This window comes from Hyaena hyaena, unplaced genomic scaffold (assembly GCF_003009895.1).
Source record: "Hyaena hyaena isolate Hyena2069 unplaced genomic scaffold, ASM300989v1 scaffold_83, whole genome shotgun sequence".
Lineage (NCBI taxonomy): Eukaryota > Metazoa > Chordata > Mammalia > Carnivora > Hyaenidae > Hyaena > Hyaena hyaena.
The window spans coordinates 3,432,440-3,457,064 of NW_024080715.1; the positions used below are offsets into that span (position 1 = coordinate 3,432,440).

At 37.0% G+C, this 24,625-nt stretch overlaps 1 protein-coding gene across 2 annotated transcripts in view; it reads right to left on the bottom strand.

The window, feature by feature from the left end:
* EMB (embigin) overlaps positions 1-24,625 on the bottom strand; it is a 41,592-nt gene that overhangs the window by 245 nt on the left and 16,722 nt on the right. Inside the window, exons 5-10 of one of the 2 annotated variants that reach the window (XM_039234170.1) lie at positions 14,520-14,703; positions 14,190-14,278; positions 6,158-6,285; positions 3,714-3,993; positions 2,910-2,943; positions 529-583 (exon numbers count right to left, since the gene is read on the bottom strand). In XM_039234170.1, coding sequence (XP_039090101.1) covers positions 529-583; positions 2,910-2,943; positions 3,714-3,993; positions 6,158-6,285; positions 14,190-14,278; positions 14,520-14,703 — 770 coding nt within the window. The remainder of the gene's footprint in view (positions 1-528; positions 584-2,909; positions 2,944-3,713; positions 3,994-6,157; positions 6,286-14,189; positions 14,279-14,519; positions 14,704-24,625) is intronic. The other variant, XM_039234171.1, reaches the window with a different exon arrangement.

A 24,625-nucleotide genomic window follows, 5' to 3' on the forward strand; every position in this document is an offset into this window, starting at 1 on the left:
ACTTATCACTCTAGCAAAGCAGTAAGTGTTAGAAAGGAGTGATCCAAACCACTGCCAAAACCAACAGTAACTATCCTAAATACTGAGGAAAAAAATGTTGATGAACTATGAAAATTTTGATTCTAATCAGTAAAGAAAATAAGCTAATATGAATTTGCTCATAGTGCCAAATATATAGCAGTATATGAGAATAAAAAAAGGAAAATCCACAAAACCTATGAGAGAAAAAAAAATAAGACTACATGAAAAGTAGTAAAAAGAACTAGCTAGCCCATGGTGAGATACACACACACACACACAGTGGAACAGATTTACTTTTAGATTGGTTGCTACATGTTCTCTGATAGAAAAGATATATCACTTATTCTTGTAGAACTACAAATTTTCTCCTATAATGTTGTAAACAAGCATATTCAAACACATAGTGAATGATTAGGTCTTGTATGAAACTAAAAAATGTAGCTGGAATAACAGTCTGTGTATATGAATTTTACCTTTCATTTGGAATATCCTTTGGAAGTAACTTACATTTTTTCTGTGCCTGGGGGCATTATTTTCTACACCATTGCTATCATCTGATTTCCTGTATAGAAAACAAAAAAGAAAACCACTAGCTATTTACATTACATAAAACCAAGTCAGTATACCATATGTACTATGGCCATCAGGTTAAAACGAAAAAGGTCAATACAGACAATTCATTTTTCCTAAAAATGTTTTACTCGCAATGTTGATTTCATTTTTATACCATTGCTTAGAGATGAACTGTTGCCACAGATGACTGTGACCAAGTCCTGTGTGTTTTATGCAGCGGAAAAATTGCTTCTCACCCAACCTGCGTGAGGACTTGGGTATGTGGTCATAACTTGTGTATTATTTTGAGGCCTGCAAGATAATAGCCAATCAGAAACTCAGTGAACACGTAAGAGACGGGTGCTGTAATCTAACATGTTTATTACAATGAATTAGAGGTTGAACACAGTTCTCTGTCTACCCGATGTGCATCAGGGCAAGACCACAAATGTGGGCTTCAGATTCTTAAAGGCAAGAATGACTAAACAAGGTAACAAGAGTGCATAAGAATATGCTTCTAGGTCTTTTGGGCAGCCCTGAGCTCATTAAGCTGTTACCACCAGATAATAAATTCAACCACTTAAGCAAAATTTGGAGAGGGGCCAGTAGATGAGATTGTATGCATTAAACCTATGAGTGGATCAGATAAATGAATGAGTTCCTCATTGAAATACCTGAAGTGACTAGCTTGCTTTGATGTTACATACTTAGTACTGTTTTATGCTCTTCTGATGTCATCCTTTCAGAGTGTGTGTTAAACAAACCACAAAGCCCCCAAATGTGACTACAAGGGAATGGCTGGGAACACTGGGGAAGCAGAGCTCGAAGAACAGAAATCAGGCAAGTCTGTAGCTGTTTCAAGTATCTGAAATACGGTCTTGTTTTTCATATGAGTCCAAGTATAACAATGGGAATTGATAGGTGAAAGATAAAACATTCAAAGCAGTATAAACGAGGTGTCCAAGTTCTCCAGAAAGAGGTGCAATTTCCTTCCAACCATGAGTTTATGCTAAGACAACACTATTTTGTTTTGTTTTGTTTTCTTTCTGAGGTTATAGAACTCCTGATATAATTATTTCATGCCCTTACTTTAGAAGTTCGTATCTATTTTACCTACCATATGTGAACAGAGTAAAAAGAACTATCTGAATAATGTCTGCAAATATCTAAATGACAGCAGTCTAACCCACTCTTGCTCTCTAACCATGGCTATAGACCATACCTAAGGGCTTGTGTTGGCTAATAAAGATAAACTTCAAGTGCCATTCTATATTGGTTACATTTTCTCAGGCATTCCATTTCCTAGCTTTCTATCAGCTGCTTTAATCTGGTCTCGTTTTCCTGGCCCAGCCCTTCACTGTGGCACTCAGACCTTGAATCCCAGGCTTGGGCACCTCTATCACTGGACTCCACGTTCAGTCCTCTGGCTGAGAGGAACTAGTAACACCCATCTTCACCACACTAAACTACATCCCTGACAATTTTCTTCTCAGCCCTCTTCATGTTTGACTCACCACAAAGGGGCTATAAGAGAACCTGTGGCACAATAGGTGTTCTCTCAAAAGTAGTGACTAATAAAATTCTTGGCCAGTGATTTTCAACATGACAGAGAATCAGAATCAGTGATAGACATTTTAGAGAAATACAGATGCTCAGGCACCAATCCCAGAGGTCCTGATCCAGGAGATCCATAAAGTCTGAGCAACTGTATTTTTTTAAATTTTTAATGTTTATTTTTACTTTTGAGAGAGAGAGTGTGAACAAGACAGGAGCAGAGAGAGAGGGAGACACAGAATCTGAAGCAGGCTCCAGGCTCCGAGCTGTCAGCACAGAGTCTGATGCGAGGCTCAAATTCACAGACTGGGAGATCATGACCTGAGGCGAAGCCAGACACTCAACTGACTGAGCCACCCAGGTGCCCCTGAACAACTGTATTTTTAAGGAGCATCCTAAGTGACCAAAAATACAGCCAAGTTTGAGAAATACTGTTTTATACAAATAATACTTCCTTATGGTTACCGAACACCTTTGTGCATCAAAGCCTAGGCTAAGCATTGTTACATATAGAATACCATTTAGCCCAAAAGCCTTATATGGCAAGTACTATCATTAAACCCATTTTTTGAGGAGAAAACTGAAGCACAGAGAGGTAAAAGTGAGTGATGGGGAGGAGGTCCCTTGCAGACATGCCTCTCCACACACAGATGTGTACTGAAAATAACATGTACATTATGTTACTCTTATGTTTTTTCCCCAACTGAAAACTTTTATATTCAATTTCATACTCATCTGTATTTTACTCAAGCGAAAATTAATTTGTAAAAAATAATACTTACAGCTGTTCAACTTGTTCAAATTCTTTCCCATCATCTGTGTAGCAAAAGAAGAATTTATTAAGATTGGTTTTATTATTCTTATGGCACAAGTATGTTGAATTCAACTTTCCCCGTGTTAAAAATGCATTGTGCCATTTTCCCTCTTTGGAATGAAAGAGAGACGTACTACATAAGACACCTGCACATCCATTATGTTCTCCCCTTTCCCTGCTCTCTAAGACCTTACCTGCAATTTTTGATCAGGCATAACCTAGGGTCTGGGATTTTCAAAATAGGGCTGATTGATTTGTAATTATTTAAGTTTATAAAAATTTAGTACAAAATCAGGAAAGAATACAGATTGTAAGATAAATTTTCTTAGAGGACCATTGGTTTCTCAACCTGTAATCTCTAAGACACATGCTACAAAAATAGAAAACTGACTGAACAATGTCTCTTTTATGAGAACTCCAGAACGTTTGATAAAATATTTTTTAAATGTGTTATCTAAGTGAAAGACAGTCTTTGAGATCGTCTATGTTAGGCTATAATGGAACTTTCTAATATTCCAGTACCAAAGCACATATCACTTAATCGGTGACTAGTAACACCAAAGAAAAAGGGAAAAAAATTATATTTGCATACTAAAATATTTAAAGAAGTTGAAACAGAAAGTCTATCAATATAAACTCATAGCACTGTCACCATTAATATTAACATAAATATCACTCCAGATAACAAAAGCTAGATATTTCCCCCAAACTCTAAAGCCACGATAATGTATTGTCATAATATGAGAACATTATCTAAAAAAAGAAATCTTACCTATGTGCTTCTTTTTCTTTTGGGTGTACGTTTCATAAAGCAGAATAATAGCCACTAAAATAACAACCTCAACAACTATTCCAAGAAATGGTTTGAGGGGCACCAAGTAACTCAGCACCACAAGTTCAACACGCTCTTCACTCTCGCCCAACTGGAACACGGCATGGCACCAGTAAGACCCCTGATTGTCCTCTGTAAGTTGCATTATCTTCAGCCTTGTTTCATTAGCATTTGTTCCATTGATCACATACTTATCAGTCATCTGAACATCAATAGGAACCTAATATAAGGAGACATTAAAATCCATTCCTATCATATTGCAGAAAAGATACATATCCTAAATAATCTAGTTTGAGCAGAAGGTATAAAGCATATTAACAGTGTCCAAGAGTTTGATCCCCAAAGGTAGGGAAGGAAAGGGATAACTTCAGTGTTAAGCACTCAGAGTTTGTAACTATAGTGTATAGGTCATTGTGGGTACATATCAGAATCGAAAATACAGAAAAGTTCCAGCCATCTGGGTTACACACTCTAATCCCTAACTAGCTGTTTAAAGTACTTCCTCCTTCCCAAGAGCAAGCATACATCAAATCAACTATTGAAATTAATGAATTAATGAAGCTATTAAATCTGATCATTCCTATAAAGAAATCACTGGCTCCTGACATTGGGAGTTCCTCAGACTGGAACTGAGGATGAAATCTTTAGGCCTTAGAAGCTGACGAAGAGGGAACGGTGGAAATCCCATGTGAGCCCAGTATATGAGCTTGTCTGCACCCTTTCTATCTTCTCATATCCGAATTTCTGTCTTTCTCAGGCAAGCTGGCTTCTGAGATTCACTGGCTTTTCCCCAGCCTCTCAAAAGCCATACTAAGCTATTATGGAGCTGATTTATTTAATCCGTTTAAATTAAAATTTATTCTCAGGCCATTTGGTGCCTTCACTGCACTATCACTCAACTGCATTGCTCGATAAATGCTAATCTGCATACAAATATTCTTAGAGGTTATCTGATGAAGAAATGTCCATCAGTTTATTATTTGCTCCCCAAAATTTTAGCAACCTGGCTCCCTGTACACAGCGCTATCTGTGATGTTCAAATGAACCCTCTCTAACACAGAGCTGATAAATCAAAGTAATGCACATGTAATAGGCACCCCAGGTGATTCTGAGGCACATGGTCCATCCACGTTTTGAGAAAACACTTGAAGTTTGACCTGCAGCTCTTCCTTACACTTTCCTTACATCCTAATATGACCCATGCGTAGGGCCAAATTGAGAGAAAACTACTATAGCAAATGAAGAGAAGTACAGACTACATTCTGAGAGTTTAACATCATTAAATATAGGTTATTTTTTTGCCTCATGTCCCATATACATAAATAAATGAGGCTATGTATTTCAAGTACTACAATTGGTATTTATCTTTATAAATTTACATGGTTAAAAATATTTACGCACACAAAATGATTGCCTTTCCTAATCATCAATGAGAAGATAAGCAGAAATACTACTGGTTTAAATTTACTCTTAAGTGACCTGGAGCTTTCTCTGAAAAATCGGACCAATCACAGAAACAGTCACTCCCCCCTTTATGTCCTTCCTCTGGTTCTCTTCAACAGTCTATGGCAATATCAACTTAGTCTAAGAAGGAATTTAGTATTTCACTGTAAGGTCTACACTGTCGCATACTATCCCTCCTAGAATTACAGCTTGCCTTCACAGGACTTTAATTTCAATGCTCATTAGTAGCAGAGCAATAGACAGATGTCCTCTAAAGGACAATGTGCTAAAGTTCCCTTAGAGGCTGAAAGAGGCTAAGCTTTCTCTTAGAGGCTATTTGGGAGGAAGAAAAAGAATGAGAAATGATTTTTTGAACGCTCATGTTTTCCTTATTATCAGCTCTCTGAACAGCCATTAATTATTTAACAGGAATGTAAAGTCTTTGGTTTCCCTTATGATTCTGGAAGGCCAAGAAAGGCCAATGACACTCCCAAGACCTGAGTTTAAGCTACCAAATTTTTATTCTTTTCTCAAATGACGCCACTGTGTTGCATTCTATCACAATTTTTTCCAGAGACAGAAACTGGAAAAGAAAACTGTTTTTTTCTAGATACTTTTCATGGGATGGTAAGAGAAGAGAATCTTCTTGTTAGGGTATTTCGAAACTCATCAACTAAAAGTGAATTATAACTTCCTTTCAAAAAATTTAAATAAGTTGCTAAATCTAAGAAACAAAGTTCCAGTTAATGAAACATTAAAAGTTATCTTCAGATGTAAAATGGAATATGCTAAAAACATTCAATGACAACTGCATTTATCATCGTTCTAGTAAGATAACAGAAGTACAAATAGTCCTCGAAATTCTGAGTCTGTTAATCTTATTATTTATGAAATAAAAGTTTTCATTTTGTTTTTTTCAAATCAAAAAAATATGATCTTACCTGGACACTCCCATTACTACTGTACCAGGTCCAATTTAAAGGAGAACAATGTTGACATTTACATATCAAGACAGTTGTATCCCTCACATAAGTGACCAATGGTTTGTTTTTTCCATGAATCTTAGGGACTAAGAAATATTTAGAAAAATACATGTTACTCAAAGAGTTTGAATAAGGAAATTCATTCAAGTTGAAGACAAATTCTCCTTTCTTTCATTTTCTCATTAATATAATTTTCTTTATGTAATTTTAGTTTCATATAATATGAAACCACTAACTTTTTTTTAATTGGAACACAGATGACACCCAATATTACATTAGTTTCAGGTGTATATCATAGTGATCAGACAAGTCTATGTTAAGTTATGCTTACCCATGTGCTTACACATCGGCCGCCAGGCAACACTATTACAATATTGCAGACTATATTCTCTGTTGTACCTTTCATCCCCTGGACTTATCCACTCCATAATTGGAATCCTTTACTCCCACTCCCCTTTACCCATCTTGTCCATATTCCCCACCACATCCCACCCCTCTGGCAACCACCAATTTGATGTCTCCATTTATGACTCTTTCTGTTTTTGTCTATTTGTTTTGTATGGTAAATTTCCTAAGAAAGTTTGAGGCAGCTACCATTGGAAACAGAATAAAAGTGAGCACTGAATTTAGAATACTTAAGGATGTGAATAATTTGGTAAAGAAAATTAAAACATAAGAACATAAGCAGAGCAATAAAAAGACAGCCACCAGTTCCATGGTAGAATCAGCTTCTTCTTATTGACCTCAAAGGATATATTATGGAATATCCTTACACTGGAGACGTAGACAAAGATTACTTTTATTTTCTTTTTTTACTCATTTTAGCAGGTTTTTTGTTTTGTGTTGTTCTGCCTGTTTTAGTTTGGCAACAGAAAGTATAAAAAATAACTGCACACTTGCTGGATGTATGAATTATAAAGATGAGATAGGAGGAAGTAATTAGTAATGATTAGAAAAGAAATTCTGACTTGTATAACTACCAGGGAAATGGTAAAAATAGGGTTGGAGAATAGGATTTCTTTATGGAATCTGTCCTTAGGTGATTAATGTTACAATGATGGGTTTGGGGAGTTTTCTTTATTCCTGATTGTTTAAATTGTGCCTAAATACAATTACATGTAACACCCTCTCCTTCATCAAGACCGCTGACCAGCAGAGTGTTGAATGAGGCACTGCTAACAAAAAAGAGATGCAAATAAGAGGAAGATATGTTACCCATCACAGTATAAATGCTTCAAGTAATCATAAGAAAGATAACAGAGCAATCTATAAGTCAATTGTTCTCACACACTTTTCATAACTAAGGAAAGATGTTTTTATGAAACTGAATGGTCTTCAATTTTACATTAATCATAGGTGTGAACTGCCAATCTGAATTTATAATCACCCATCAGAAGTATATGAAAACCTAGTAAGGTACCACTAGGGTGCTCTTGGAGAGAGGAGATAGGTGACTACATATGACTACCTTGATTGAAGACCGCCCAGCCAGAGAAGATACTCTGTGCATTCCTTTGCCTGAGGCCACTAGTGTCCCACACTCCCTATTGGTCAGCATTAGGCTGAAGGATATTTAGTTAATATGTGATTAGTATGTGTCCACTTCAAAGGTCATGTCATTAAGTGTTTGAAGGAAGTAAGCACAATGTGACAATGATATGACAAAGAATTGATTTGAGTGCAGGAAATGTATACATTAAGATTACATTTTTACTGTTACTACTGTTGAGGACATAAGTAGGACATACCTATTGTGCAGTTTTCTTATAAAGGATTAAGTATGGGATTATAAAACAGGAAGTACTTGGCACAGAGTAAACACCACAAACTTTTGATTATGTACTAGTACTGCTTTTCTTAACTGACCTTTCTTACAAATTGTAATGCCCATGGCCTTACCTACAAAGCAGTCATTAGCCAGCTTACTAAGATAGGTTATCATTATGTGCAAAGATGATTTCTAGGTCACGTAGTCATGTGGGACAGAGAAGAAATAAGACTTAAAATAAAAAAAGAGAACTGGAAATTCATCTGAAAAGTCTCAGAATTGTAGGAACATGTAAAAACACTCCAAAATGGGGGAAAGGCTCCAAGCTGAGTCCTCTATGGACCACCCAGCCCATGTGAAAAAGGAGATTATAAAAGTAAAAACATGAAAAACTCAAGGGATGAATTCACAGGAAACAAGGCCCAAAAGAATGTAGAAACAGTAGCTTTGAGATGTGGGTAACATCACCAATCCATCCTTTAATAACATATATTAAACAGCTTAGTGAAGCTGTAAAACACATTCTACTGCTTAAAATACACATTCTAGTGTTTGGTGAAAGCAGTTAAAAATATTTTGTTTGTATAAAAATTACAATTTCAGTATAAATTGAAACAATTAAATCAGGGTGCCTCATTACTGTTCCTTACCAGAATAAGAAATGAAATTGGTTAAAAAGTTAAAAGAAAATCTTGTTGGGGTGCCTGAATGGCTCAGTTGGTTAAGAGTCCAACTTCAGCTCAGGTCATGATCTCACAGTTCATGGGTTTGAGCCCTACATCGGGCTCTGGGCTGATAGTTCAGAGCCTGGAGCCTGCTTCAGATTCTGTGTCTCCCTCTCTCTTTTCCCTCCCCTGCTCACACCCTGTCCCTCTCTCTCAAAAATAAATAAACATGAAAGAAAAAGAAAGAAAGAAAGAAAGAAAGAAAGAAAGAAAGAAAGAAAGAAAGAAAGAAAGAAAGAAAGAAAATCTTGTTGCCAGATCTATGTAGTATATGGAACAGAAAGAATATATGGAATAATAACTTTATATACTACATATAATATAAGAACAAAAAGGGCCCATTTACCACACACTAGTTTTAACAAGAAAAAGCAGAATAAAGCAACTAATACTTTAACATAATCTATGACCTAAATTTTTAAATAAGAAAATAATTGCTATCCACGTGCCTTTTTAAAAATAAAAGTAGAATGTGTCTCTCACATAAGTGTTCTGTCCTATAAAGTCAAACTACTTTTGTTTAGTGTCCTAAGTCTGTGGCTACCCCCTCTGGGCTCATTCGTAGACCTGGAGAGCCCACTCTAATGTGGGAAAATAACCAATATAAGAAAACTGGAAGCAACTCTAGGATCTAAGAGAAGAGATTGACCACCTGTCCTGATAATAACATTACTATATTTTAATTCTTGACAAGACAATAAATTTCAATGTCAAAATGTTACAGGCCTAAATTAGTCTGAACCATTGGACGTTTTATTCTGTTTTGTTTTTCTTATGGTAGATCCAGCTTCCTCACTAGCCACTGGAGGTGGTGGCAATAGAAGGCTGGGCAGTGGCCTGTGGACTGAAGTCCCTGGTGGCCTCAATAGAAGCTTCCTTCTCTCATTCAGCCCTCCAGTTTCCCAGTCCTAAAGAGGAAGATTGTTCTGGATTGGTCTTGGTCCAGGGCACTGATGGGACCCTGTGTTTTAGGGACAGAAATCTGGAGGTATAAATAACACAGCCTCAGGCTTAGCATGTTTTTTTTCTGGCTCAGGAGGGTGTGTCCTCTTGTCTTGGTAGTAAAGACCAAATTGACCTTGGGATGGGAAGGAATATATGGCTCCACTTTAGCTGAAGGTCAGTATAATCCAACTGAGAAAAGAGAAGACTTCCATGTGGCATAGTCTTCCAAGAATTTCAGCAAGGTTTGTGGTCAAGACTGGCCAATAACAAAATGTTACTTTGCTTCACTATCCCTTTTTTGTGTATGTTTTCTTATTTGAGATTTTGTTGTGGGAAGGAACAACTGGATCAAGTGAGAGTGAAGTTATTTGTGGGCCTCCTGACAAAACACGATCTATCAATTAAAGATCACTTCCTAATCATATTTCATTCTAGTATCTCCAACACCTGGTGTGGCTTTATTCTTCAATGAAGTATGAGAACACAGAAATAAGCTCTTGGAGAGATCAATCCTAGTTTAGGGGAGGCCTTGACTAAAGACTTACAGATGAAGCAGAGATTTGAGCTTGGCTAAAATAAGAATTCTTTTCTGAAGCCAGGAGATTCCCCTTCCAAACCTCAGATGAAGCAGAGCCACACTTCTTGAGTTCCATATGAAAAGGTACAACATGTATATATCTGGCACTGTTTGCCAGTAGTGTAGCTCTGTTATGGTTACTTCTAGAGTCAGGCTAGGTTTGCCTTGAAACAAACACCACTTTGAAGGCAGACTTTGAAACCAGTTGTGTTGGCCACTCGTCAAGGGCACAGTTTCTGTTCTCCTTGTTTGTTAATCTCCCATCCCAGATACCAGAACCACCTTGGTTCACAATATCAGCATGATTCTCTCTGGGAATTCATTAGGTCATGCTTTATTGGGAAAATATGTGTTGAAATAAGATGAAAATACTGAAATCTAATCATAGGCTAAGAATCAAAAGTAGGAGAAAGGCAACATGGGGGGGGTGGAAACATGGCAGAAAAACACTGTTTTTCAGTAAGTCTCTAAGAGGCACAGGGTTGGAAAGCATGATTGGTAGCTGAAAGATTTTCAAGAAAATCTTGGATATTTTATGAGGTTTGGGTGAGGAACATAAGGCTATGCTGTTAAACCATCCCAATGATCTGTTAAGATCAGGATGCAGACAGCAGACAATGAACTGTGCAGTGACTTAGTGATGCTACAAGGAAATAAAACCAAAATTCGATTTCTTTTCATCTCCTCTGTTTTCTTGACTATCACTAGTGGCCAAAAGGACATTAACCACTGCTCTGCTATACTTTATATGGCCGGCTATAGCAGTGTGGATCTAACTTATAAAATGCACCAAGGCCAGGAAACATAAGTTTCTTTGAATTTCTCCAGAGGTCACAATTGGTTCTGGGCTGCTACTTATGTTTGGAAATATTTATGCAAAGAAGGACAGTGATATAGCATTTGAATGTGTTCTGTTGACCTTTTGAAACTTTGGATAAAGCAGGACAGGGGAGAATCCTGGGATTGGAAGAATCCCAAGTTTGAAGATGGCAAAATTGCTAATTCAAACTCGTGTCTAATAAGATGGGATCTGGGATGTACCTGGTGACAGTAAAAGCCCAATGGAGTCGTAAGGTGAGAGATTTATATTTGCATATTCATGAACTAGAAAACAATCAGCCTGTGTCACCTTTTGGCTCAAAGATGTTAAGGTATTATCAAATTAGGAAGAAGACCCTCCCACATAGTCAAAGATAGCTAACTAGACTTCAACACTAGGGTTTGAAGCTGAAGTTCCAACTGAATTCTATTAGGCTACTCTTCTATACTTTGACCCCTTGGATTCTTCCTAGTAAAGGCAGATGGCTACTCCAAGACAGGTTTTGCAGTACTTGGTACTATCAAAATCTCACCATGACTTCAAAAAAGTTCTGTGTGCTATTACGTGTCCTTCCTCAACTAAATTTCTGCATCTTTCTACTAAGAGATTTTAACATTGATGAATATTGTTTTCAGCAACTATGTCAGAATATGTGACCCACTGCCAAGAAACACTGTAGCCCACCACTCATCTTTCTTGAGTGAAAGGTAATCACTGACATATTAGCACTTGCAAGCTTCCAGTATAACTTCGCTCTCTCTCCTGTACTGACACCAACAGCCAAACACACAAAGTTTGCATTGTATTAATCAGTGATGTTGAAGCCCTTTTACAGTCTTATGGTAATAAACCAACCAGCTCCCATAAAGGCCAAAGCAGGGACTTTGCTGATGAATTGTTCTGAGGACTCAAGCTCATGCGGTATAGTTGACTCATGTAGTCAATAGCAAAATGTTTTGTTTTTTTTTTTGGCTGAATTTAAAATAGAGGATAAAAAAGCCTTTTCAACCACACTCAGCTGTAGCATTGCTAAGGAAAAATAATCCTTCTTGGGAAGAACCATAAGCAAGCCATGTGGAGAAATAATATAGTAGGATATTTATAAAAATATATATCTTATGGATTTAACTAAATAACTGTGATATGAATGAATTATTCTAAAGATGCCTTTAAATTGTAATCAAATGAAAATTTTTCCAAGCAATATTCAATTTAGATGAATTATAGGAAATTATTATTTTACCAAAAGACAATCTGGAAAGGCCAGACTTATTAATTTTATAGATAACTTTAAGATACAGTACATACTTAAAAGTTACATTAATGTTAAGTGGGCACTAAAAACCAATAAACTAAACTAAACTACTTTAAGAAAACTATAAAAAGAAAATATATAGTAAATATTCAGTGGCTCTATTCATTCCCCAAGCATTTGATTTCGAACCTAGGCCTTGTGCTGATGGTCCTGACACCAGCCAAAATTAGCCTAGATAACTCAAAATACATATGGAATCGGGAGGCCTTCCTTAAGAACACTCGGCATTAAATGTATTGGTATATTGAAAAGTAAAATGCTTCTGTTAATCTCCACATTAGCAGCAGGAACAATCACCACCAAATAATGGTTTAAGTAATTTATTATAAGAGAGATAATAGGAAAAAGTGTAATATATTTAATATTTAAATTCTGAACAAGCATTTACTAGTACATATTTCTAGAAAACAGAACCGTTTAGGAAGGGAGGAAAGCAAATTTTTAAAAAACTGAATCTCCTAGAATCATTTTAAGCCTGAAGATTTGATGAGTATTTCCTTAAAACTTATAGGATTTCTTTACACATTTAAAGGAGACTCAATAAAATGCTAAGTAGGGTTGTATGTGTGTGCATGTGTTTAATATCCTTTTAGCTCATTAAGAAGGAAAAAAAGGGAGGAAGGGTGGAGGGAAACGGGGGTACAGAAAGAAAAGAAAAAGACAGGGGGAGGAAGGGAATAAGAGAAGGAAATGCATAGTGTATCTATCCTTCACTAAATTAAATTAACCAAACAGAGGAAAGGAGGTTAAGAGAGAATGTACATGATCAAAATAATCAAAGGATGGTAATAGCTTCTGCTTTTGCAGAGACCAAATTTCATAAACATAAGGATTTATTATATTTACCAAGTAGGAACATTTACAAAACCACATGAAGGACATGAATCTGTGAGTATAGAGGGAATATAGGGAGGGGTGTAAGAGCGAACCATCTTAAATCATGCCAATACTGAAGCAAGCCATTCTGCAGTTGATGGGGCCTTGGAGATAATATTCATATTTTGTCAGAGCAGCTACCCACACTTCACAATTTTCAGGAAAAGTAGAGAATAATTTCTCATGTATCCTGGGAAATTAATGTAAAGCAAAGCCCAAAATAATAAATATGGCAACCGACTACGTGTCCCAAATACCAGCATGGACATTGTGGTTCATGAATCTATCACAAAAAAGGGTTTTTCATGAAGATAATTATCCAACTCAATGACTAGTCTTTATTATGAGATTGAGACCTTTAAGGTTTTGGTTTAATGACAGAAAAAGTAAAATACTTTGATTTTCCTTTTTTGTTTGTTCCACAGGAGAGTGCTATGGATTGTATTTTGGAGTGTGTCCTTATTTGAGGGCCCCAAAACAGGCAACCCTTTGTGCACCTCCATATTATTTTTAATTTTGGTGGATCCCTAAAACCCCCAAGTCTTGGAGTCACTGATAGGTACAGACCACCAGAGCCCATTCTCACAGTCCAGGGGAGGTACTAACAGATCCCTAGACGGATGATTTAAAAGCTCTGAGTTGAGTGGGCTAACCAAATGAAAAAATAAATAAACTTGAGAGACTGTTATGACTTACAGATAACCTGGAGCCCATCTTTCAAACTAAGATTTGTGCTTTAATCTAGGGGAGGAAGGCTGGATGGCGAATGGATTGGGAAATGCGAAGTCTACCACTGGAAAGACTGGGAAGCTCCATTTATAAGGTCACCACTTAGCATTCAGAGAGAAGTATACGATTCTCCTTCAGGTCATTATGTTTAGTCTTGTAACTCTAAATACTTGGATATTTAGAGTTCTCAAAATATAATGCTGAAATTATTACTCTATCAATTATTAGTACTGACCTTTAAAATGAAATGTACCCCTTTGTTCCTTTTTCTCTCCAAAGAAACAAGAATAGCTTCCCATTTGTTTGCTATTAATGATGGTAAACCTAAAGAGAATTTGTTAATATAGGCTTAGTTCTCAAAACACTTCTTGATCAAATTGAAAAAGACTCAGCATTTAGTCAAAATTCTAAAATAGAAACAATTCTAACAGTTATATAAATATTCAAAATAGAATATTAGCATAACTTTCAAGAGACAGCAAAGGAAAGAATGCCCCATCAGCAAAGATGTTTAGAAGTTAACCTATTTCCCCTAGCCATGCAGGTTAAAATGTGGTATACTCACATATACTGGGCATACACGATGCTTCCTGTTACATTGATGAGATAATTCTCAAGTAGTTCATCACCTTTTTTCCATGTCACATTTACTGAATTCACATCCCTAGATGCTGTGAATTGGCATATGAGTTCTATATTAGAAGGTCTTTCTAAAGTGATATTTTTTTCCACTGGTACACAGGAATGTTCTATTAGCCACAAAAGAAAACAAAAAGTAGTAAAGTTACCTTTATGGGAGATCCAATACATATAAAGCAGTTTTAAGTCATCAATAACAATGCTCTATCAACAGTTTCTCTTTTTTAATGTTTATTTTTGAGAGAGAGAGAGAGAGAGAGAGAGCGAGCATGAGCAGGGGAAGAGCAGAGAGAGAGGGAGACACAGAATCTGAAGCAGGCCCCAGGCTCTGAGCTGTCAGCACAGAGCCCTATTGGGACTTGAAACCATGAACCATGAGACCAAGAACTGAACCGAAGTCAGATGCTGAACTGACTGAACCCTCAAGTGCCCCAACAGTTTCTTAATGTAACATTCTTTTGAAGAATTATTCCTCTGTCAACATTGATTTGGTTCCCTTTATTATTCTCTTTCATTGTCACAGCTGAAGAAAGGGTTTGTTACATTAACCAAATAGCAAAAGCCTAAGGCTATAATCTTAATCTTCTTAAAATCTCTAGCTGACAAGGATACAGGGAATGAGCACTGTATAAAGGAGTGCCATATGCTGATAGCATAGAAACAGTCCAACTGTAAAAACAAAGGAAACCTAAGGTAGAAAATGAAGTAACTGTTTTGACTCCTTTCCGGAATCGTGTTATTTGTAGTTCTTACAAGAACGTATCCAACAAATAAATGAAGAAATTCTAGAAATCTGACACAATGATGTTGCAGATTTGGGCATTCTACATGAACTGCTGCAACCCTCCTAAACACTGAACTGTGTGTCCCTTCACCACTTCCTAAGTGTACTTTTGTCCAAAAATATAAAATAAAATAAAGGGGGAGGAAGTCCTGAAATTAAGTCTCTAGATCCAACTACCAATTTACAGGAAATATAGAGGATGGGAAAAACATGTTAAACTGCACCCCATGAAAGTGATCAACAGAATCTAAGTGTGAGAAGACTACAAGATGAATGATCTGGTTCTTTCAACAGATAAATTAGAAAAGGGAAAGAAATGAACCTAAAATTGAAAAGATACTTTAAAAACCTGTCTTGAAAAAAGGAAGTAAAAATGAACTATAATATTCAGGGATATACACCTGCGTAATAAAACAATTTTGAAAAGCAAGGCTGCGACCGTATAAAAATCAGAATAGTGGTAGTTACTCTTAAAGGGAAGTAAAGGGTTGTGTTTGGGGGAGGACACTGCATTATATGCATGAGACGTTTCTCGGTCTCATGCTCAATAGTGTAGTATCATTAAAAGCAGAATGCAGAGCCAAAAATGTGGAAAGGAAAAAAGAGAACCTAAACAGCATAACATCGCTTTTAATTACATTTAAAACTTTACAAAAATGCTTCCTTAAGCAATGACCAGGTGCAAAGTTAGCAAACAGTGAAGCACACAGAGCTAGTGTGAAGTGCTTCGTGAGCACAAGCTTGAAATAACTGCTCACAGAATTACAAGAGTGCTGAGTAAAAAACAAAAACAAAAACACCTAGGGATAGACAGATCTTAACAAGATTCGATTATCTAGGGAAAAAATTGAGTCAGTCATACTCAAGAAATTTACATGTTTTGGTGCATTTGCTGAGCACACCAAAAATAAGACCAGGTACTCATAGCAGGAGAAAATGTTTTAAGAATTTTTATATTTGGTCCTAAGCTTCTGTATTCTGTAAACTCTTCCTCTTCACCTTTAGCTCTGGGATACCTTTAAAAGTTAGTCCTGTCTGTCTGTCAAATGAAAAAATTTACTTCACTAGTCAATTTCATGAAGGAATCTTCTACACAGTCTCTACCTTCCCCCATTATTGCATATTCTGGTATCTTACCACATTACCACGTTATCATAGGTTAGAAATGGCCTTATTTGTTTAGCCTGACTACCACTTTTCACATTTCATGTTTTATTTGATATCCCCAAAATATCAGACATCACCGAAAACTACACACGCCTTGAAATTCCCTTTCCCTCGCTTCTATTTCAGGATTCTAACACTTTGCTGGCCACACCAACTCCTCCAACTACCCATAAATATGGTATCCCCTGGGACTTTGCTCTCTGGCCTTACTTTTCAACTTGACACTCCCCTGTTGGATTCAACTATTATTTCTAATATCCTTTATTCACAAAACTCTTGGCTCCATTGCCGTTCCTTCCTGATCCCCAGGTCCATAGCTCTGGGTATCTACTGAGCAGCTAAACCTAGATATCCCACAGGTACTTGGAACTCAATATCCAAGGGAGATGAATTAGCCTTCTCTTCCCCTGACTGGTAACACTGAATCACATAGGGAGAATTCAGTTGATTCCACCTCTGAAATGTAAGTCAAATTTGCCCAGTTGTTTCCAGCCACTTTTAATATATACCTTTGAGGTGATTCAGGACACACTGCCCTCAAAATATGTCATCTTGGTATATTGATTTTTTTTTCAATATTTTAAATGTTTTTATTTATTTCTGAGAGAGAGAGACAGAAGAGTGTGAGCGGGGGAGAGGAAAGAGAGACACACAGAATCCAAAACAGGCTCAGAGCCTGACACGGTACTCAACCTCACAAACCACAAGATCAGGAGCTGAGCCAAAGTTGGACACTTAACTGACTGAGAAGCCCAGGTGCCCTGGGATATTGAATATTCTACACTGAAGGAGTATGAGGAAACCGCAGCAGCAGGAAAGTCACTCTGACTTTCCCGCTGCCCTTCTCAACCGAAACAGGTCATAAAACCTTCATTTGAGAAGTTCCCTCACCACACCTGGAGGAAAGAAGTATCCTTATCTCTGAAGACAAAGGCAGGCAGAGACGAATCCTAACAAACAAGCCTTGCTAAATTTCTCCATTTATTATACTTTATACTCTGACCTATCATATTTCCCCATGATTGTCAACTCTTCATCAAACCTAGCATAAAAATACTCAGATTTAACTGCTTATTTGGGTCTTCATTTCCTTCTGAAGGATGCTGTGTTACATAAAACTTATATCAAATAAATTTGTATGCTTCTCTCCTGCTAATCAGTCTTTACCGGTTTAATTTTCAGGCCCGGTCTCTCCTATACTTTTTTCTTCCTCTCCTGTAACTCTATTACCTTTCACCAAGACCAGACAAATGGCCTCCTAACTTCTCTTGGCTACATTTTCTCTTCCTCCATGTACTTTCTATAACAACACCAAAGTTGTCCTTCTAAAGCAAAATTCAGATTATTTAACTGCCCTGATGTCATCGGCAAAAAAAAAAAATGTCATATTTATTTCTTTTAACTGTGGTATAACAACACTTAACATGAGATCTATCATCTTAACAGATTGTACCACACACAAAGTATAGTTATCAAGAAGCACAATGTCATACAGTAAATCTCTAGAACTTATTCATCTTGCGTAACTGAAACTTACTTAACACCTCCGGCGAATACCTCCTCAGTCTGCCTCATCCAATGCCTGGCAACCACCATTCCATTCTTTGCTTCTATGAACTTAACTATATTAAGGCTCCGATCACAATAGCCAAGATGTGGAAACAATCCTAAAATCCACTGATGGATGAAGAGCCCTGAAAAATGTAGTCTATACATAAAGGGGAACATCACTCACTTAAAAGAGATGGATATTGGCAACATGCGACAACACGGACGGATGGACCCCAAGGACATCAACCACAAGTGAACTAAGCCAGCCATGGAAGGACAAAGAGTGAATGACCGTACCCATCTAGAAGGGTCTGCATTGCTGCAGCCTCTGCTCATGGCAGTTAGCTCTTTGCTGGTCCTGCATGGATCCTTAGAAAGCTGAACTAGTTTGGTTTATCCCTTAGCTGCTGTATGACAGGAGATCTTAACTTACAGAAAGGGAAGGAGCCACAGAAGGTCAAAATGTCTACGGCGTGTCTATAGAACATTCCTTCACATCTTCTAAAACTCTGCTCACTTGTTGCTTCAGGACAGTGTCTTTGGAGATTTGAGTCTTCCCCCCAGGGTTGAGACAAGTGTCTCTCGTTACTGCTGGTCTCTGCCCAGCTGGAGTTTAAGCAGGGAAGGCCCCCCTGCTCAGAAGGAGGAGACCCGGGCCGTGGAGCTGCAGGCCACGGAGCTGCCAGAGTCTCTAGAGGCTGGAACACCCCGAGAAGGCTATTTTGACCCTTGCGTTATTTCTCTGGCACCTCGTAGGGCTGAAGACAGACCGTTTTTCTTGCGGGAGGACTGGAGAGGACACGACAGCATTACCACTCCTAGCAGGAGGCCTTAATATTCCAGAAGGTGACTCCAGGACATCATACTCTTTTCAGTGATGTGGCTCACTGGAGCCTTCTAACTTATCAGGAAGTTAGAATATGGATTCTCACCCCCTTTTCACAAGGTAGCAGCCCACTGTCAGGTTCCTTGCCTAAGGTTGCTCACAGGGCAATACAAAGTATCTTTATGTTGGACACCTCAGTTTCCTCATTTGTAAAATGGCACAACACATATTTCCTGAGACTGCATAAAGGATTAAATGAGCACTCATAGGGGAAATATCAGTAATATATTAATTGCTGAATAATTCCCCACTTCACTTCCTCTCACCATTTATCTCATCGGGGAATGTAACAAAAGCTATCATGTATTGCCTAAGTTACATATTTTTCATATCATTCCATTTTTTACAACAGTTCTATGACATAAGTACCATTTTTATCATTCCTACTTCATAGATGAGGAAGCTGAGGAATAGAAAGGTTACCCATCTTTCCCTAGATCACATATCGAGACAATGACGTATGTTAATACAAAATTAGGCGTGGCTGAGTCCAGATTCGTACAACCAGTGATGTGTACTGACTCTCAAAGATATGACATTCTCATGACAATGGAATTAGCTTTCATTGCTTTCAAACTACTGAACTGTGATCTTAAATGAAAGAAAATATGAATCAAAGATGAAATAAACTTATAATGCAGCAACATGGCAATGTGATGATAGACGGTGTGGTCAACATATTTTAAACATTCACACTTTCATCTGAATGCTCCAGTAGACTTTCTTTGTGTCAGGCCATTTTCCAAGCCCTCATTGTCGCCTCCTTGCTTCTTGTAATACTCTGCAGATGCTTCTGCACCTTGCTTTCCTATCAGAAGATCAAAAATGTATAAAAAGTTTTGCCTCTATCTTTCAAATATTTTGTAATTAGCCAACAAATATGTCCACCGAACTCAATGGACATTGTTTCAACTTCCCCAAAACCACAACTGCAATGCTTTTCTGCTATTTTGTAGTGTTGCAAAAACATCCATGACATCAAACGTCTCTAAGTCTATACCTGTTTGCTCAGGGTCTGAACAATATTTTTAAAAAAACTGTCCTTAAAGTCATACGGTAACTTATACTTGTCTCTTATTTTCCTAATTCTTTTTTACTTTCCTAATTAAAAACTTTTAAGTATATGGACATTTAAGCAATTTGAAATCTTCAGAGAAATGACAGCAGTAGGACCTTAATGGGTCCACTTAGGAATCCTATCACTTGAAATAAAAGTCTACTTTGTTTCTTTGTAGTGGAGAAAGCAAATTAAAATTTCTTGCATAGGACACGGGACAGTGTTTCCAAACATGCTTTAAAAGCAGAAATTTTTATTTGTAAGAGTTAATGTGCCAGAACATAAAAAACTGGAAAAATGGAACAATTCTGGCTGAGGCAGACATGGGAAATATGGAGCTCTCCTTTATTTTACTGTAGAAGTCAACGAAGTCCCATGTTACATCCTAAAATGTAGATGGAACATTTAGAATCCTTAGAGAAATAGTCAGAAAGCCACTGTAACATGAGGCCAACATCCCTACATGAAAGTGAAGCAATCCTTCCTATTTTTAACATGTTGTTGCTCCATTTATGTGATGCTTCTTACCATACAAAGTTTAACTGACTTTATAAAACAACTCCTCTGAATAAGAATAAAATATGGTGTCTTAAACTTAATATTCAAAATTTGTACAGTAACACAAGAAAATTGCTCCTTCCTTATTGCAATTGTCAGCTCCTCCCAAATTAAATTTCATATTGAAGTGAAGAATCATGATCATCTTTTTTCAGCATCTGTTATTTACATGCCATATGATCAGCACAATACTTATGTGATAGAGTCTAAAATATGTGTGGTTCCTCAATGAGGTACCACCTCACACCCGTCAGAACGGCTAACATTAACAAATAAGGCAACAACAGATGCTGGTGAGGATGAGGAGAAAGAGGATCTCTTTTGCTCTGCTGGTGGGAATGCAAACTGCTGCAGCCCCTCTGGAAAACAGTATGGAAGTTCCTCAAAAAATTAAAAACAGAACTACCCTACCACCCAGCAATTGCACTACTAGGTATTTATCCAAGAAATACAGGCATGCTGTTTTGAAGGAGTATATGCACCCCAACGTTTATAGCCAACACTATCAACAATAACCAAAAGTATGTAAAGAGCCCAAATGTCCCTTGACAGATAAATGGATAAAGAAGATGTGGTATATATGTACAATGGAGTATTATTCGGCAATCAAGAAGAACAAAGTCTTGCCATTTGCAACTACGTGGATGGAACTGGAGGGTATTATGCTAAGTGAAATAAGCCAGTCAGAGAAACAATCATATGACTACATTCATATGTGGAATTTAAGATACAAAACAGATGAACATAAAGGAAGGAAAGCAAAAATAATATAAAAACGGAGAGGGGGACAAAACATAAGAGACTCTTAAATATGGAAAACAAACTGAGGGTTGTGGGAGGGGTTGTGGGTGGGGGGGATGGGATAACTGGTAAGGGGCATTAAGGAAGACACTTGTTGGGATGAGCACTGGGTGTTATATATAGGGGATGAATCACTGGAATCCACTCCTGTAATCATTATTGAACTATATGCTAAATAACTTGGATGTAAATTAAAAAACAGAAATTAAAAAATTAATAAAATACATGTGGTTCCTGAATCCCATAAGCTTAGAACAGAAATTCATCAACGTGCACAAGAAACCCAAACAGATATAAGCCTAACCTGAATATAAAAGTATATATTTAAAAAGTATATAATAAAAGCATGTATGTGTGTATGTATATGTATGTCTATACACACACACACACACACACAGTCTCTAAGTCTTCCCTTTGGAATCCCCAAAACCTAGGAACAATGTGACTGGTGTTATATAAGCACAGCTTATTCTCAAAATTTTTGGAATTTCATGCAGGCAGCATCAAAAGAAAGGGAAATATTAGAAAATGTAGCTGGCTTCTACACAAATGAAGCCAGGTTTACCGACCATAATTCAAAGATTCAGCAGTATGACGGAAAATGTTCTAAAATTACAAAGAAAAGATGCTAGCTAGTCTTCATTAAACAAAGTTCCTGCTGGTCACTTAGTACCAGGCATACTGGTTATTTCTCTACTTCCTAAACTTCTTTAAAATCGTTTCAAAGAACAATGTAAAAGGGACATAGTTCCATTTGAATATTAGAAAGGCACATTTCTTCATGTTTTCAACAATGTAGCATTTAATTTGAGGGTATAGCATTGAGTAATAATCCATCAATTCAATACCTTTTTGTACAAACTAAGGAATAGGACAGTACTGCAACAACTCTTCATATCAGTTACAGGGAAAACGCAACCAACTGTTTTAGTAATAAAACAGGTTACTATTATTTCCAAATAATTAACACAAAATTAGTCCAACACTGTAGTAGTAGACTATTTTTTTATGTCTTTATTTTATTTTGAGAGACAGAGAGTGAGTAGGGGTGGGGCAGAGAGAAAGAGGGAGACACAGAATCTGAAGCAGGCTCCAGGGTATGAGCAAGTTGTCAGCACAGAGCCTGACGCGGGGCTAGAACCCATGGACTGTGAGATCATGACCTGAGCTGAAGTCGGAAGCTCAACCGACTGAGCCACCCAGGCGCCCCAGTAGTAGACTATCAAATTTTTAGATAACCAGAATCAGAATACCATTCCCCTCTGTGTATGTTTTAATGAGAGGCAAAGCCCCCTTAGTCACTATGTAAGCTGAAAAACCAGATATTCCTAAAGGAAAAGCCAGATGCCTCAAGGAAATGAAATCAGGAACTTAAAGAGGTATCTGCACTGCCATGCTCACTGCAGTATTGTTCACAATAGCCAAGACAAGCCATAGAAAGAAGGATGGATAAAAGAAGATGGAACATTATTCAGCTGTGAGAAAGAAGGAAATTCTCTCTACCTTTACAATAACATGGATGACTCTAGAAGACATTATGCTAAGTGAAATAAGCCAGACAGGAAGAGACAAATACTGTATGGTTTCACTGTTATGTGGAATCTAAAAATAGAAAGAAAAAAGTTGAACTTGTAGAAGCAGTCTTGAAGGATGGTTACCGCAGACTGGGGGAGTGGGGGAAATGAGGAGATGCTGATCAAAAGGTACCAAACTGCAATTCTGTAGGGTAAGACTAGAGAGCTAATATACAGGCATGAAGACTACACTTAATAATACTGTTGAACACTGGAAATATGCTAAGACAGCACATTTCAGGTGCACTCATCATACAAAAAACCAATATCTTTGTGAGACAATATGTTAATTTGTTGACCGTAGCAACATTTCACTATATATGTATATCAAATCATAATGTTGCATACCTTCAATACGTACAATTTTTATTTTTTTACATATTTCAAAAAGGAAAAAATTAACTGTAATAAATATCCCAAGTCGAATGAGATTTAAATCACAGGTGATAATACAATATCAGAAAATCATTAATTCCCCTCTGAATTATTCTACAGATCCAGTGAAAAATCAGTCAAAATCCAAGCAGTACTCATTGTGGAATTTGATTCCAAAAAAAATATACACAAAAGAGTGAAAATGTAGGACATTGGAACACCTATTTTAAAAAAAAAAAGAACAAAGATATAAAGATGTATCATAATATTTCACAAAATTAATATTGATGTGTTCATGATGCTGAAATACCAAGAAATTAATGGAATAAAATAGAATTTTCTGGATTGCAACTTGGAAAACATTAGTGGTCAAGTAAGTCAACAGTTACCACCAGATTTTTTTTAGTGAATTGGAAGAAAAGGGAAATTATCAGTGTAACACACCTATCAGGTGTGGGTGTTGCTTAATGAACATTTTGTTTAGTGTGTATGTGTGTGTGTGTGTGTGTGTGAGCATGCGTGTGCATAGGTGGTGAATCAGGTTATAAGGAAAATTCATTTCTTACTGTGCCCAACTCTATAAAATATCTGAAAAACACTGAAACAATAAAGGAACAGAATAGCACATGGGAATTTGGAATATGATTAGGGTGATGGTTCAAAGCTGTAGGGAAAAGAACTATTCAGTACAGAGTGGTGAGACAGTGGCTATCTACATAAAATAATAATTTAATAAAGTCAGTGCTCTATCACACACAGTAAATAAAACTATATTTCAAATGGACTAAAAAGTGAAGGATGAAAAACTCTTATGAAAATAGATCTATAAAAATGATAGGAGAAAACAAAAACAATGAAACTTCCTTACAATAAAAAACACCATGTAAATGTGTAAAGACAACTGGGAGATAATATTTGCAATTTCGATTACTCTACCTACTATTTCTACAATATGAAAATTCTAGACAGTCTAATCCTACTGTTCCTCAGCTGGCTCTCAGTCTTGGGGGCTACTCCATGGTATTTTATATTTCAGTCGTGGAAGTCCTCAGTAGAGATTCCATAGCTAGAGTAGGCAATGTGTCCTTTCATAAGCTTTTTTCATTTGCTTCCCTGCAGAATTAAAACCTGCCAGGGTCATGTTTGTGTGATTTTTCAGCATGCAGGCTCCTATACAATCCAAGTAATGTAAATGTACAATCTAAATCTCACTGAGGGTAGGACCTTGACTTTGAGTACTCAGGGGTCTTTGTTTATGATGCAGAACAAGGCTAAAACC